General features: G+C 43.5%; 1 protein-coding gene and 1 long non-coding RNA gene across 16 annotated transcripts in view; one reads left to right on the plus strand and one right to left on the minus strand.

The window, feature by feature from the left end:
* The window catches only part of DTNB (dystrobrevin beta), a 380746-nt gene extending 371496 nt beyond the window's left edge, over nt 1–9250 (minus strand). For 2 of the 15 annotated variants that reach the window (XR_012667516.1, XR_012667514.1), the window contains exon 1: nt 5438–5475. Coding sequence is in view for 1 of the 15 variants with exons in the window: in XM_048846100.2 (XP_048702057.1) it covers nt 5438–5481 (44 nt within the window). In the remaining 14 variants the exon portion in view is untranslated. Of the gene's footprint in view, nt 1–5437; nt 5631–7366; nt 7442–9033 lie in introns of those variants that run through there. The other 13 variants (XR_007356068.2, XR_007356067.2, XM_048846096.2 and 10 more) reach the window with 11 other exon arrangements.
* Nucleotides 9251–9569: 319 nt separating this feature from the next.
* On the plus strand, nt 9570–11582 carry LOC125634818 (uncharacterized). The gene is made up of 2 exons (XR_007356066.2): nt 9570–9657; nt 10591–11582. It is a non-coding gene; the product is annotated as an uncharacterized LOC125634818 (long non-coding RNA).
* The last annotated feature ends 5664 nt before the right edge of the window (nt 11583–17246 follow it).

A 17246-nucleotide genomic window follows, 5' to 3' on the forward strand; every position in this document is an offset into this window, starting at 1 on the left:
GGTATATGCAAGAGAACATACCTATGAAAAAAAATCCACATACCTAGATGTCTTTTGAAGAATGGCCTCTCACTTGTAGCACTAAAGTGTATTTATTAATTTTACCTACAATTTGGATTTACAAATTACGAAACCCTGAAGCATTTTTTTAATTCAGCATTTTTCAGTCTCTCTTCAAAATGATAAGAACATGTCTACAGAATCTTAAAAACTGGCATTACATATTTTACCCCTGGGGGAATTCTGCACCACTGTGCATACACAGGATTTGTGCCCCCTGCAGATATTTTTTTCCCCTGTAGAAAATACATTCTGCTCAGTAGGTGCTGCAATTATGCCTTTCATCCACTAGGGTTGCTGTGACACCAGAAGATGGGACAGGCAGCTCCGGGCTGGAGCAGCCAAACATGGAGAGGGAGGGGGGAGAGGCTACTTTCCTCACTGCGCCCTGCCCACCGGGCCAGGTGAGGAGACATGGGATTGGGGTGGGGGGGGGGGAGATGGACAGAACAGGGCATACAGGGGTGCTGGGAGGGGTCACAGACTGCAGTTCAGAACTGCTATTGGGGGGGTATAGACTGGGCTAGGGGCACAGGAGTCAGTGGGGTGACAGCATCGAGCCAGGGGCTGAATGGGAGTAGGGGTGCAATGACACATAGTGACAGGCATACAGGGACACATGGGGAGAGGATGGTGACTGAATTTTGGTGCAGGAACATATGGAGATGAGGCAGATGTGCCTGACTGAATGGGAGAGGACAGAGATCAGCCAGGGTCTGCATGGGGGAGGCTCCCCAGCTCCCTCACAATCCCCGCAAAAAAAAGTTGTTCCATACTTCTCTCACCTGCACCCAGCAACCCTCCAGGTTCACTCTCATGCGCCTTCCCAGCAATTACTTCCCCTCTCCCTCAGCTCCTCTTTTACCCCTGACTCCCCCAAGCCTTTGCACTGCTTGAGGGGTGCAGGAAACACGTTTCTGTATTGTAGTTTAAATGAATTATTACTGAAAGTTCTTTATTAATATCCCTAGTAAGGAATCTTGTTTATTTATCTTATCTTATTTATCAAAAATCATTTCCTGTATCTTTTCTGTTGTCTGCATTGTTACAGACATACTTGCTGACAGGTATTTTGAAATAAATTACCAAAATAATTGAAACTGGCGTAATTATAAATATGCAGAATTTTAATATATTGTGCACAGAATTTTTAATTTTTTGGCACAGAATTCCCCCAGGAGTAATATTCTACTGATCTATAGGCATGCATTCCCACATCAAAGCCCTGAAAGAATATGAAAGCAACTTGATTGCTTCCTGAATTATCACTTTGCCAGACTCCACAGGAAATAGTTTGTGAATTTCACAGAGGGAAAAATGGAAATAACTTTTATATAGTAATTTTTACTATTTAAAGGGTCTTAAATCTGATCTTAAAATCCTTTTGTTTTTCTTCTCCCACTTTTCCTCCCTTCCTTCCTTTTTTTCTATTTGATTCTTTTGTACCATGTCTCTCCCCTTACTTTTATCTTTTAATTTATCTCCTCCCCAATCCCACTGTGTGTGTGTGTACCTTATTTTCCAAAGCTGCCCCTACTTGGTTAGAAAAGCCCCTACTTGGTTTCAACTTCAGACACTGCTCATTCCAGATAGTTTCTGTGGTACTTTGGTTCCTGGCTTTATAAAAGCACAAGAATGAAAGTAAGCAACTTACACCCAACCTCCTTAGGCCAATACTACAGGACCTATTTTACAAGGTTTCGCTCTTCTTGGAGCTCATCAGCTGTAGGTAACGGCCTAAGTTTTAAGTACTTTTCCCCTTCAAATTGGAAGGAGGGGGCATGATGGCGCAAATATTTTTTCACCTCAGTGAGCATACTTAGTCCTTGGGCTCGTAAGTACAAAACTTTTTAAGCATTTAAATATAAGTCACACCTTTCATACTTTTCTTCCACACCTGCAGCCTGGAGAAAAATCAAGAACCACACTGATGCCATTACTATTATTTTTTTAATAAATTAAATACCTCTCCCTTATTAAAATCCCACATGTGCAATCATAGATGTTTCTTTGTCACCCTTAAAATTCTGCCTAGTCTACTCACCTACAATGAGAAATTGAACAAGATCCACAAAAAGATTCACTCACTTCTCTTTTCTCCCCTTCCTTTCCTTATCTTCCTCAATATCAGGTATAAACTAGTGTAAATGATGGATTCTCTGTAATTTGAAGTCTTTCAACCATGATTTGAAAGACTGGGGATTGGTCCTGCTTTGAGCAGGGGGTTGGACTAGATGACATCCTGAGGTCTCTTCCAACCCTGATATTCTATGATTCTACGACTTCAGCAGTTCAGCCAGAGGTTAGCGGTCTACTACAGAAGTGGGTGGGTAAGGTTCTGTGGCCTGCAATGTGCAGGAGGTCAGACTAGATGATCATGATGATCCCTTCTGACCTTGTAGTCTATGAATATCTCATTCACTACCTCCAGCCCACAACCTGACACTATATTCCCTTACCCTCCCCACTTCTTACTGGCGTCTCTTTATCCCTTTCATCTTCAACCATTCTGATTCCCAGGTCATTTCCCTCAGTAACTATGGACACTAGTATGTTTAATGCTTTAAAAAAATTCTTTGATGAGACGACTCTGTCAGTCACTTTGAGGAAACAGTCAAGTTTAGAGGTTAGTTCAGATGGAAATTCAACACCACTTTAGAGACAAATTTAGGATGAAAACACAGGACCACCTTACCCTTATGAAACAAGTAAGTCACCCTACAGTCAAAGCTCAATGTTTTGTCTGTTTGAAGCAATTGGCACAAAAAAGATTGTTTTACTAGATAAGTAATAAGGGAACAGTCTTCTTAATAGTTCAAACTGTGTGCCCATAAGTTTTTTGAACAATAAATCCAAGTGTAGAATATAGTGTACACATACACATCATGCAATACTGTTAAATATTTGTAGTTGAATCCAGCATGTGAACCTTTCCTGTACCATTAATGTCTTCAGAGACTTCTCATGGTTGGTCCACTGGCGCTCTGCTTAGTTGTTCCTACCAGACTGTTGTTCTTTCCATCCAAGTGTATTGTTAATGGGTATCTCTTGTGAAGGATGCACCATTCCTGCAACATCATTGCCCATGCATAGCTCAGAAGAACATGTACCTCCTTGCTTGTTTAAGTAAAGCATTGTAGTGGTGTTGTCTGTGACCACCTGAACTACTTTGTGATGGAGATGGCCATTGAAAGCATTCGTGCCTCATCAGATTGCTCTTCATTCCAGAAAAGTTACATGCAACCTTTTCTGCAGGGATTTCCAATGTCCTTCAGCTGGGAGCTTCTCACAATGAGCACCCCAACATATGTTGGAGTGCTTGAGACAGCCAGAGAATTGTGCCCCTTTTACAGCCTTATCCCTAGAAGGTTCAGAAACAGGGAGGGGTCTGTGAACCCTCCAACAAACATGGCTAGCTAGGTTCCACTGTCTGAGCTGCATGCAGCTGGTGCACCCCATGAAGTGGGAATATGCAGAGGCCACTCAAAGGAGAACCATCAGTTTCTGCCCCTCACCCACAACAAAAACATCTTCTCTGGTGCAGTCAATACAAAAATTTGTAGTATAATGAAACGTTAAGATTTGGTGTCAATGTAAAATAAAAAGATCAAAATAAGTAAGTATAAAGAATACTATACTGCTTTTTTTATACCGATGGGAAGGAGGGAGGTATGAACTTTTACTGACAGTTATAGTCAAGGCCTGATTTCCTATGTGGCACATTAGACCAGAGTGACATAATGGAGACAATAGAATTGTATGTTGGGCACACCTGAATTATGTGGCCTTCTCCATACCCAACACACATTTCAGGTATAATTTGCTCTTCTCTACTGGAGGACTCCAGAGAAAGTAATTTTTTAAGATGTACATATCACAGTACATCCACAACTCCAAATGTATAATTTGCGGTCTATCCTCCTACATAACCTGAAAGACTGTATACTATATTACTGACGCTAAAACCAAGCCATGTTTTCGTAACATCTTGCCCCTTGTTTTGTTCACTAATGAAAATATGCTTCTGAGTTTGTACTTGTTTTATGTAAGCAATATATAAATGAGTAAAGATTTCAAAAGAGTGCTAGGACAGATTAAATTATATCAAAATTATACAAATTCTCAAAATGATGTTCTGAGTATTACAATAGTAGTTTTACTAATACAATTGAAATGACGGCTCTATTGGAGTTATGAAATGAGTTGATTATAAGGTGTTGCAGGCTTATGCAAAGATTGCATGTTCGCATTTTAGTTAGACTGTGTAACAATTAACAGGCAGTTTTTTTGTAGTGACCAATATTGTCAGAAATTAGTGACATAAAATAATATTATATCATAGAAATGGTAAGTCTGGAAGGGACTTCAAGAGTTCATCTAGTCCATTTCCTCATATCGAGGTAAGACCAAGTATACCTGGACCACAACCGATCAGTATTTGTCTAACCTGGTCTTAAAAACCTCAAACGATGGAGATTCCACAACATCCCTTGGTAACGTATTCCAGTACTTAACCTTTCTTACAGATTGAAAGTTTTGCCTAGTATTAACCTAAACTTCCCTTGCTGCCGATTAAGGCCATTATTTCTTGTCCTACTTTCACTGGATAGAGAGCAATTGATCATCATGCTCTTTGCAACAGCCCTTAACATAGTTGAAGACTATTAGTAGGTATCCCCGCAGTCTTCTTTTCTCAAGATTGAACATGCCCAACTTTTTAAATCCTTCTTCATAGGTCAGGTGTTCTAAGCCTTTTATTATTTTTTTTGTTCTCTTTTGGACTATCTCCAATTTATACACATCTTTCCTAAGATGTGACACCTAGAACTGGACACTGTACTCCAGCTGAGGCCCAACTAGCACCGAGTACAGCAGGACAATTAACTTTAGTGTCTTATATACAATGCTTTTGTTAATACACTCCAATGTGAAAAAGGTTAATATAATTTTGTAGAGTCATTCAATTGGTGATCCACTGTAACTCCTAGATCCTTTTCAGCAGTACCACCATCTAGCAAGTTATTTCTAATTTTATAGTTGTGCATCTGATTTTTTCCTTCCTAAGTGTAGTACTTTGCACTTGTCTTTATTGAATTTCATTTTGTTGATTTCAGACCAATTCTCCAATTTATCAAGGTCATTTTGAACTCTTATCCTATCCTCCAAAATGCTAGCAACCCCTGCCAGTTTGGTGTCATCCACAAATTATATAAGCACACTCTCTACTCCATTATCCAAGGCATTAACAAAAACACTGAATAGTACTGGACCCAGGACTGATCCCAGGGGGATCCCACCAGACATATCCTCCGAGTTTGATACAGAATCATTAATAACTATTCCTTGAGTATGGTCTTTCAACCAGTTGTGCACCCACCTTAAAGTAATTTCATCCAGACCACATTTTCCTAGTTTGCTCATGAGAATATCACATGGGACTGTGTCAAAAGACTTACTAAAAATCAAGATATATTACATATACTGCTTCCCTCTATCCATTAGGCCAGTAACCCTGTCAAGGAAGAAAATTAGGTTAGGTTGTCATGATTTGTTCTTGACAAATACACATAGGCTATTACTTAACACTATTACCCTCTGGGTGCTTATAAAGTGACTGTTTAATACTATGTTCCAGTATCTTTCCAGAAACTGAAGTTAAGCTGACTGGTCTGTAATTCCTTGGGTCCTCTTTCTTCCCTTTTTAAAAGACAGGAAACTTTTATGTTGGTAACCTTTTAATACAAAATGGATCTATTATTTACTACTATTTTAACCTCTACATGCATTTTTTAATGTTTGGGAATATAGGTAAGGATGGCTGCTTTAAGTCTGGTGGAGCAATACTGACCAATGAAAGATTACATGGTAGCAGAACTAGATAAATCCCTTAGGTGTTCATTTTCAGACTAATGTTTCAAAGTTGGTGCTAAACTCAGTAGGAACACTTTCAACCTTAACTCTTTTAAATTAAATATTTTGTCTGGCAATATATTTCAGGGAGGGGGTAATGACTCCTATATTTAGGCTGTCTAAAACTTTCTGGCATTAAAAAAGGGGGGGGGGTTGTTTTAGAAGAGGTCTAGTGCTGTTATGGTTTTCAGCAATAACTTGAAATTTGTAGGAGACCAGGCCTAGGGTCAGGGAGGCACCTAATACTGGCTTCTTGAAAATCTGTTTGTTTTGGGCAGGTTATGAGCTGTCAAATTTGCCACTTCCTGGTGGTATTTTGCTCATTAGTTTGTTCCTGGCTTGCTGCCAAAAACGCCAAACATTCAGTTAGTACTGTGCATGCACCACCCCAGCGAATCACTTCAGCATGCCACACAGAACTAATACAGACAACATAGCAACAGCAGCTGCTTTTCCTTCATCAAAGTACCATTTGGCCTAGAGAAAAGTGTAGTAGGATGGCAACCAGGGGAGCACTAGTTCTGGACTCACTTTTTCTACTTTAAGAAGTTAGGTTTCAGAGTAGCAGCCATGTTAGTCTGTATTCGTAAAAAGAAAAACTGAATGCATCCAATGAAGTGAGCTGTAGCTCACGAAAGCTTCTGCTCAAATAAATTTGTTAGTCTCTAAGGTACCACAAGTACTCGTTTTCTTTTTAAGAAGTTAATAATTCTGCATCCTTCACAACCTTTATTAGTGAGTAAAGAACCTTGTAAACTTTCCTTTCCAAGAGATTACACAAGCTGAAAACAGCATTCAGATTTTTACTGTAGCAGACGCTAGTCTTAATCACTGAACCACACTGTCCTTCAGAAAAAATCTGTTAAATCTAAGTACTCATCTATGCGGTCAATAAAATGGGGCTGTTCATGCTTATATAATAAACAGTTTCAGTGTATTAAGGATCTTCCTCTAGTGGCTGGTCCACAGAAAGTAACAGTACATCAGAGTCAGCCAGGGATTCAGTTTCACACATTATAAAACCAGAAATTCCAGCAATATAGTGTCACCCAACCTAGTACTCAGTCGGGAGGGTTCTAGAGGGCAGAGTACCACCAACTAAATCAAAAACATTTTCCATACCATCAAGGTTTTCCTTTGAGGTCTCCCTATAAATATTCATCAGGCTTAAATTGGGTGACATAACCTCAGGCACGTTTGTACTTTTACACAGAATTGCAGCCCGGACTATTTTTCACGAGTTGATCTCTTACTTAGATGCACATTGTATTGTATATTTTTCATGAAGAACAAATCAAATGTAAATTACGAGAAGCTGTTTAAATAATGTTATATATCTGTTCAAGCACAAGTCCTGTGTTCAATAACACACAATATTTAGAACAATCAAGATTACCTGGATTACACAAACTCTCTAGAGGCAACTTTCACTTTTCTATCCTTAATTCCTTTTTGAATCTTTAAAGGCTACCTAAAAAAGAAAAAAAAAGTTTTCCCTTTGTTTCTTTATGTTGCATAAATATGGCCTGAATATTTTTTCCTATTTGCTTTTGTTAAGAAAAAGTTAGCATATGTGACTCCATTTTGGTTTGTGGCCCACCGTTGTCTAAAAGCAAGCACATCATGCACCAGGACGAGTGTTCTTTAGATACTGCATTCCTGTGAAAACCCTCCCCCTTGTTTCCAGCCTGTCTCGACTCCCGGTTTCTGTTCTTTGTCTGTTCCTAACTCCCTGCCTCCTGGCCTTGATGTGAGCCTCCCATCCTGATAAGAAAGGCTACTGGTGCACTGCTTTAGGACCATGTTGTGTAGTTGAAGTAATGGTTTAGCACAGGGGATGACCCTAGCAGGGACAGGTGGTAAATAAGGGAAGGGTTTGTCTATTAGCTAAGGTTTCTGATGCACGAGGGCAACATGCTTTGCTAAAAGGTATATAATCTCTGTATAACCTGCATTCGGGGTACCCTCCTGACTAGCAGGGGGGCACCACGCTCGAGTGTAATAAACTTAGTGTCTCTGGAAACTCTGCAGTTGTGGACTTTGTTCGTGTGCCTCAGCCTAGACTCGAACTGTGCGTGACCTATCAGGTGTAATTTGTAACAGTTTTCACTTTAGGAGTCTCAGGAAATGTCAAATCTAGTTTTCACTTGAGGATGTGGAGATCTCTGAGATGGAAGGGGTGGAATCTTCATACACAATTTAAAAGCCATCTTCATAACAGTCACTTCCCCTCACAATCCAATGTCAATCCCACTAGCAACCTACTTACATTCAGAAAAACATGAAAGAAAAGACTTGTTTCTTTCACAGGAAAAACAAAAAAAGCACTTTTCCCCCTTTGAAGGTCAGTCTTTGACTATCACTAAGAATATAAATATTTCTGCCCTGGGCATGTCTGACAGGATCCAGGGAGACCAGATGGGTGAAGTAATATATTTTATTGGACCAACTTCTGTAGCTGAGAGAGAGAAGCTTTCAAGCCAGGAACTGAAGTCTGCAGCAATTTCACTACCTTATGGTCAATACTGGTCAGGTTCAGAGTGGAAGAGAAACAGAAACCTCTAGTGAGCCAGGACAGCTCCAGAGAGGAGCCAAATACACTCCCTACTAGAAAATCAATGAGGATTGTGAGAGAGAGGTGCATGGTGGACACAGATCTATATACAACAGCAGCCTCTCCCCCTAACGCATGGGGGGCACTCCCGACAGCATGAACGAAACATCCGCCCCCCTTCTGCATTAGGACAGATCTTCCTCGCAACAAGGCACCCGGGCCCCAGTACACAGCCACCCTGGCTGCCCCCGGGGACCCAGGCCAGGCGCCACCCTGGAGCACAGGGCCGGGAGCCAGGCGGAGCGCGCAGGGCAGGAGCTCTCCCTCTCGCCAGAAGAGCGGCGGGGTCCACACCGGGCTCTGGCCGCGATCAGTCTCTGCCTACCGGATACCTCAGGTGGGGCGACGGGCCCAACGAGCCCAGGCTCCGTCCGCCTCCCACAGCAGCCGCCCCGGCTCCCCTCAGCCCCAGCTCCGCCCGCCCCGGGTTCCGTCCCCAGAGCACTCACTTTTCCGGGGGGCTGCGACCAGAGGGTCCCCAGGGCCGCTGTCCCGGAAGGAGAAGGCGGCGGCCGGGCCTCCGGAAGCCACCTGACTCCGGCTCCGCTACCTACGCCGCAAAACCGCCCGCTCCCCGAACGCCTCCGCGCCAACGGACCCTCCCCGGCGGCCTCGCCAGGGCCAAGGCCGACCAATCCGAGAAGGCCCTGGCAGGGGCGCGCGCGCGCGCGCGCGCTCACTCAAACCAACCCGACGTCGCCTCTGCCTGCCCCCTCGCGCTCTGACGGCGCCAGCCCACCCCGCGGGCCCCTCCCCTGCTATCTTGTCAAGCCAACTCGCGGAAGCTGGGTTTTTTTTTTTTTTTTTTTTTCCCCCTTGGGGGAGCGAGCGCTTCAGCCAATCGGCAACCGACTCTGTACGGCTCGCGCGCGCTCGCGCCTCGCCGTTGTGTCTCCGGCCCTCGTGCTTCCGCAGCCAATCAGCGAGCACGTCTCCTCGCGCGCTCGCGGCCCCCCCCCCCCCCCCCCTCTAACGGTCCGCTCGCCGTCGGTAGCCCGGAGCGCTCGCGTCTCCTCACGCTCGCCGCTCAGCGCGCGCGGGCGCAGGGGTTGTTGCTGTGGGGTTGGAAGCAGGTCTGTGGCGGCGGCGGCGGCGGCGGCTGTGAGGGGAATTTCGCTCCCGCATTCTCTGCCCGAGTCCGTGCAGGGAGACCATAGCGCCCAGGTCACCGGGACCCGGTAGAGTCCCGAAACGGCGAAACCTGTGGTGCCTCCCCTCGTGGGCCTGAGCCCTTTGATGGGGAGTGACACGACTTCCTGCCTAGCGCCTGCGACCCAGCGCTGCCCTGGCGTTTCCCAGCCGGCCGCTCCCTGGCGCCAACTTTGTGGTTTATGGCATGGCTCATCATGGTGTTTTTCTCTCAGCGCCAGCTCCTGGCTTCAGGGGGAAAGCTCAGCTTTCTGTCTTGTTTCTTCGTCTCCTGAGTGCTGAGAAAAGCTTAAACATGTGCCCCAAGTTCACCCGAAAGGCCCAGAATCCAGCAGATAAATTAACTCCGATATATATCATTTTTTAAAAAATCTTATGATTAAGGCAGTCCCATGATTTTTGAGCACTTTAGGGTTTGCAGTACTCTGGTCAGGGCTTGGGGGGGGGGGTTCTCAGCATAGTTGTGGGAACTAGGGGTGTAGGGCACCCCCACGCTGCCAGACCTGCATGCCCGGGCTCCCAACTGCTGGCCTCAGCTCTGAGTTGGGGGGGGGGGGATGGGAACAGGGGTAAAGGGGCTGGCTTTCAGCACCCCCACTATTTAAAATGATCCAGCACCACTGGCTCTCAGTGAGTAAAGCCCAAAGCTCCCCCAATCACATGATCTCCAGCCAAGGCAGGGCACCATGAGAGCCAGGGAAAGAACATTGCCAGGAAGCTGCAGCCTGAGGCCCAAGAGTAAATAGAGGAATGCTGGGGCATGCCAGCGGGTCATTATTGAGCCAGAGTTTCAGTAACCTTAGTAAATTAGTATTAGGGCCTTTTTTTTTTCCTTGTCTGTATCTCCTCTGTTACAGGTACATTGTAGGACTAGAGACCATCTTTATCATCAGGTCGGTGAAGCTAACCGATTGTTCACCATCACCGGGTATTACAATGGAGCAACAGCTTTACTGTGGTTAATTGAGTCACTGTTTAAAATATTACTATTCTTAGGGCTCTAAAATCCACATGGTGACCAAGAATACCTCGAAATTTGCTGTGCTTCATAGAGGTGAAGGATACAGTTAGTGGTCCAAATTTGGAGACATTTGAGCAAGGATTTCCCAAGATACAGGGCTCCAGATCCTCCCATCCCCTCAAAATCAGCCATTTACAAAACTGCCTGGTTCTTCTAATCTTGGGGCAGGTCTACACTACGGCAGGAATCGATGCTCCGAGATCGATCCACCAGCAGTCGATTTAGTGGGTCTAGTAAAGTCCTACCAAATTGACTGCAGATCGCTCTCTAGTCAACCCCTGTACTCTACCCCGACAAGAAGAGTAAGGTAAGTCGACTGGAGATTTTCTCCCATCGACCCCCGCGGTGTAGACCCCGTGGTCACTCAGCCTAAAGTACGTAGCTGGAGTTGCGTAGCATAGGCCAACTTACTGTGGTAGTGTAGACATAGCCTTAGTTTATCCATACTGGGGGTTCAAATTATTGATCTGATCCTCCCCAAACTGATATCGTCTGTTGGGATTTATCTCAGATAGGGGATAGCACACACTCTTCGGGGAAGCCATATCGAAAAAACATGGGAGAGTACTCCTACCTTTTTTATTTGTCCCATTGAAAAAAAAGCTACACTCGAGAAGTCTCAAAGAATCTAGCAAAGCATCTGAGCTCCACCTTCTGAAGGGGCCAGTTGGGCATTATAGCCATACTAGGGAAAGCAATTTAGCAGAGCATAGGAGAGCATGCACAATCATTCTGAATAACTGGACAAACTAATATCTTATTTTGACAGGTTTCAGAGTAGCTGTAGCTCATGAAAGCTTATGCTCAAATAAATTGGTTAGTCTCTAAGGTGCCACAAGTACTTCTTTTCTTTTTGTCTTATTTCGGTGTCTCAGGTGATCAAAATTTGGTTTGCACACACATCTTAGAACCGTATAACTGATTTTTTTGTTTCCAGTTTGACTCCTGCCTAAAACATCTTACAACCAACACAATTTCCATTTTAGAATTAAAAACCGTGCTGTCCACAGATTTAATACGTAGCACTTTAAAATTGGAAACAAAGGGTTACATATAACATAAAATCATGACATGCATTCTCGAGCCTAGACTTAATTAAAAAGCTGTTCTCTTGTCTAATAAAGTTTACCTCACCCACAGTCTTTCTCCCAGCATTTTATAGCGTAGCTAGCTGTGACCCTCCATTTATAAGACATGCGCACTGGCAGCTTGTCTCCTGGGTGAAAGATATCAGGGTGTCCCTTGGCAATCCCAGATATATGAGAACAGTCCTTTATCTTTATTCATAAACCATACATCCTCCTGCTGTGTATTGTTACTTCTAGATTTCACAATCTCTCATCAATGTCTCTGTCTTGATTAGCTGGTAACTCAGTACGCAGATAGACTTACACTGAGAGACAGACACGAGGCATGTCACTTCTTTGTGACTTGCCTTTAATCTTCAAGGCTTTAAAAACATAATTTCCAGCATAGATATATACCTTTTAAAATACTGTTGTTACAGACATTTCACAATGATTATGATGACCACTGGCTATTGGCTCTCGGTAGAGACCTTACATGCTGCCCTTTGGTGAACTATTCTGTAGCTATTGGACCCAGAGGATCCCTGTAAACCTCTATGTACCTTTTATGCCCTCTTCCTGTTGGCACCATGGGGTCCCTGCGTCACACCCTCTGAAGTCAGGGTATGGTTCATAAGCCATGGCAGAAGGAGGCATGCAGGGTTCCCTAGAACAACAGTGAGGACAGAGACTCCATTTACAACAGCGTCTCTTGGAGGGAATAAGGTCCTTGTTGCTTATCCAAAAAGTTATAGCCCTGAGCTCTGAAAAATCCTGACGTCATGCACCCTGCTAGTACATCCCACTTTGATATCCATGAACCTGCTTCTGTGGTCCACCAACGTCTATATAATAATGTAGTACCATTTGTGGTTTATGGGCATATGAGTCCCATCGATAGCCCCAACACAGTTTGGGAAGCCCATTCCCTCAAAGCCCACCACCTCTGGGGGAACAACAGTCCTGATTGCTTCAGGAAACTCCACAATCCACACAGCTGACTTGCCAACACCAAAGTGGTTTGTCATGGACCTGTAGCAGTATGGGGTTGCCAGCTCCCAGATGCCTATAGCAAGCCACTGGTATGGCCTGATTCCAGCAGCAGAGAGCATGCAGACCTGAAGTGGGTCAGCTGGATACACTGGCAGGCAAGGAGCACCTCCGGTCAAATGCCACAGGATGGACAGACAAGGTCTCCCACGATACACCATGAACCAAGCTTTAGAGCAGCTACAGCTAGCAGGGTGCTCAGAATCCTGGGGCTCACGCACAGAAGCCACAGAATCTGACACATGTCTGCATACCACAGTATGGATATGCCCAGCATGCGTATGAAACATGCATAGCCATGTGGTGTGGCTGCTCAGAAATGAGCTTTGAAAGAATGGGTTTGCAAGTCACATGGACCCAGGTTTACTATGCAGTGTAGACCTAACCTTGCAGTGGGCTAGCCAACTTCAGCACATGTTCAAGTCAATGGATAATTGAGGGTGCTTTGCACCTTACAGACTGGGGCCTCTATAACTGTTGCTTCTAGTTGTGTGCAAATTCAGGAATGCACTTCTGCATTAATTCATAGATTCCAAGACCAGAAGGGACCACTGTGATTATCTAGTACAGGGGGTCTCAAACTTTTTTACTGGCAACCCCTTTCACATTGCAAGCCTCTGAGTGCAACCCCTCTAATAAATTAAACACCCTTTTAAATATATTTAACACCATTATAAATGCTCGAGTTATGGACAGTTCACGGGCCGTGAATTTTTGTATACTGCCTGTGACCTGTCCGTGACTTTTACTAAAAATATCCGTAATTAAAATGTAACCTTAGTTATAATATGTTCAAGGCTTTCAGTGACAACACAGAAATATAAATTTCTCCTGCTATACCTTTGGTCAGCAAGAAACTATTCTCCCTGAATTCATTACAATATCATAAGTAAAGGCTGGGACGGATCTGAGGCAGGGCCCCATGTGTTCTGCAATTCCACAACCCAAAATTTGCCACAAAGTGCACCACCTCCAACAGAATATTTTAAAGGTATTATTCTAGCCTTTATGGTTGTAGAGATTACTCTCAGTTCATATTTTCATGGTAACTGATGCAGTAATACCCGGTCAGCTCTGAGCTTGCCCCATTCAATTCAACAAGATGGCAAAATGATAAGATAGGATGATAATGATGGACACCATATAAAAATGTAGATATGTAGTGTCACCATTGCAGGGCTAGCTGCACCTCTTACCCCTTTTCTAATCTCTAATTGCACCCCACTAGGTGTGAATGAGGCCTTATGCCTTTACCTTTCTCAGGCCAGAATCCTATAATTCTCCCACTCTTGGACTGGCTCCTAGTTTACATTATCCTGTGTATTGACCATGCTTATCCCAACAGGTCTGACTGGATTTGGTACCTGTTTGTTGTTCTTCTATTCGGTAGGTGAGACCACTGGTAAGTACAGTGACCCGGCCACCTTCCTAAATCAAAGTATTATTTAATCTTAACAATGGGAACAAAGTGTAATATATAAGAAAATAATTTTAAAAACATCTACATGCATATCTATCTTACTTAAAGGCTTGCCATCCCTTGGCAGAGACCCCGGACAGGTCTAATTTCCCAAACACCCCAGCCTCTGGAACCTGGGTTCATGTGGTAGGCCAGTCACTACTGGGGTACCCCTCGGCATCTGAGCATAGTGTTGTGGTAAGTCTGTCGTTGGGTTTGGTCCTCATGTGCAGGATACTAGTTCTAGAGGCTTGACAGTTAAGTCAGATACTGCCTTACTTCTCTTGGGATATGCAGAGAGCCCAGCAGTGGATAGTCCTGGGATCAATCAAGGAGGTCTTCAGGCTTCCCCTGAATCAATGTTTCAAGGTCTCTACTCCCCTAGTTTCAGGGACTTTTTCCCAGGAAGTTTCTCTCATGCCAGAGTAGGGTTTTAGGGGTACCGAGGCCCACCCTCTCCACTGGGTTCCAATCCAGGGCCCTGTGGTGAGCAGAAAAGATCTGCATCCTACAGGGGCAAAGTGAAGACATTAAACAAAATAAATCAAAGGTAAGTCTCAGACCTTCTGAGTGTCAAGAGCCCTTTTTCCTTTGCAGCTCTGGTAACATCACAATAGCCAAAGATGGAAGATAGGTGGATCACAGCATTCCCTCCAAGGAGCTAAGAATGTAGGTCTGTTCACCTCCACTGCCTGCCTGCTACTGAGCTGGTGTGATCTCTTTTTGAACTCCTCCTCCAGCCCATACATGCTTGAGCCCAGAGTAGCTCCTTAACCCCTTCCTTTTCAGAGCAGAATTTGTACACTCCGTCACAATCCACTTTAATTCCCCCTGTCCTTAAGAGAATGCCTTCAAATGCAGAAAAAAATTCTTTGTTCTGTCAACACATGTGCTATCCAAAAACAGTTTGGTGAGCTCTATAAGGAGGCCAAGTCAACCACCTCTACCCTGTTGCCGTCCCATTTTTCTGTAACAACCAGCCCAAATGTTTACCCAGAGGTGTCTTATCTAGAGCCATTGTCTTTCCTTCCTGCTTTTTTTCCAAACAGCCTGCTCTTCAACTAAACCAACATTCATACAGTAAATATTTCAATAAGCAGCTCACATACAGTATTAATAAATTACAGAGCAGTACCGCATCTTTCATAGGTACTTGAACAGGCAGGTAAGAACACAAGGTTCTTTCCTCAAGGAGTTTATAATCTGACAGTGTCAGTGCAAGCAAGATTGGGCCCTATGATGGATGATTTAACAAGAAGATAAAAAATACTTAAAATAACCTTATGCTTATTTAATGAAACCTTAATCTTATATTTAGTGTCTGTATAATGTAGTGATTGAGTTCCATAGATACTATAGATGGATTTGATTGCTTATCAAACCAGTGGGAGGGAAGGAAAGAAAAACACAGATGTTTTACAGAGCAAAGTCCTCTTAGGAGAGCTTCATTTACAAGGAATTTTAATTACATCGTTACTATTCCAGGCATTTGTTGAGGGAGGAAATTGCTTTATTTTCAATATAATCATTAATATTTTTTAAACATCTGAGCATGCTAGTTGCTTAATAGTCATAAAAGACAGCCTTGTCTCAAAGAGCTTAAAATCAATCTTACTCAGCCTCCAATGCAAGTCTACTGCTTACGTACATATTCTTATACATGCTTCCTATTGAACTGCTGTCATAAATATAAAGGGAAGGGTAAACCCCTTTGAAATCCCTCCTGGCCAGGGGAAAGCTCCTCTCACCTGTAAAGGGTTAAGAAGCTAAAGGTAACCTCGCTGGCACCTGACCAAAATAACCAATGAGGAGACAAGATACTTTCAAAAGCTGGGAGGAGGGAGAGAAACAAAGGGTCTGTGTGTCTGTCTATATTCTGTCTTGGCTGGGGATAGACCAGGAATGGAGTCTTAGAACTTTTAGTAAGTAATCTAGCTAGGTACATGTTAGATTATGATTTCTTTAAATGGCTGAGAAAAGAACTGTGCTGAATAGAATAACTATTTCTGTCTGTGTATCTTTTTTGTAACTTAAGGTTTTGCCTAGAGGGGTTCTCTATGTTTTGAATCGAATTACTCTGTAAGGTATCTACCATCCTGATTTTACAGAGGGGATTTCTTTACTTTTATTTACTCCTATTTCTATTAAAAGTCTTCTTGTAAGAAAACTGAATGCTTTTTCATTGTTCTCAGATCCAAGGGTTTGGGTTTGTGGTCACCTATGCAAATTGGTGAGGCTTTTTATCCAACATTTCCCAGGAAAGGGGGGGTGCAAGTGTTGGGAGGATTGTTCATTGTTCTTAAGATCCAAGGGTCTGGGTCTGTAGTCACCTAGGCAAATTGGTGAGGCTTTTTACCAAACCTTGTCCAGGAAGTGGGGTGCAAGGTTTTGGGAAGTATTTGGGGGGAAAGACGTTTCCAAACAGCTCTTCCCCAGTAACCAGTATTTGTTTGGTGGTGGTAGCAGCCAATCCAAGGACAAAGGGTGGAATATTTTGTACCTTGGGGAAGTTTTGACCTAAGCTGGTAAAGATAAGCTTAGGAGGTTTTTCATGCAGGTCCCCACATCTGTACCCTAGAGTTCAGAGTGGGGGAGGAACCTTGACAACTACAAATGCAACATTCTTCTCTAGAAACATCAGCTATAAGTACTTTACAAGAAAATCTGCCACTTGGCAAATTATCTGATATTTCCCATTTAAGATCTGATATTTACTGAAATCAAGATAACACCCAAAACCAGCAACCTCTGGGTCAGAGTCAAGGTTGTTCTGTTTAGGTCTCAGATTATGCTTATCACTCTGGTATCTGTTATGTTGTGATGACACATCTATTTCTTTATACTTAGTAGGAGTAATATCTTTATCATATGGACAGCATAAAATTATGTCTAACTGTTCATTTTCTTTATTTAAAA

This window comes from Caretta caretta, chromosome 3 (assembly GCF_965140235.1).
Source record: "Caretta caretta isolate rCarCar2 chromosome 3, rCarCar1.hap1, whole genome shotgun sequence".
Taxonomy (NCBI): Eukaryota; Metazoa; Chordata; order Testudines; family Cheloniidae; genus Caretta; species Caretta caretta.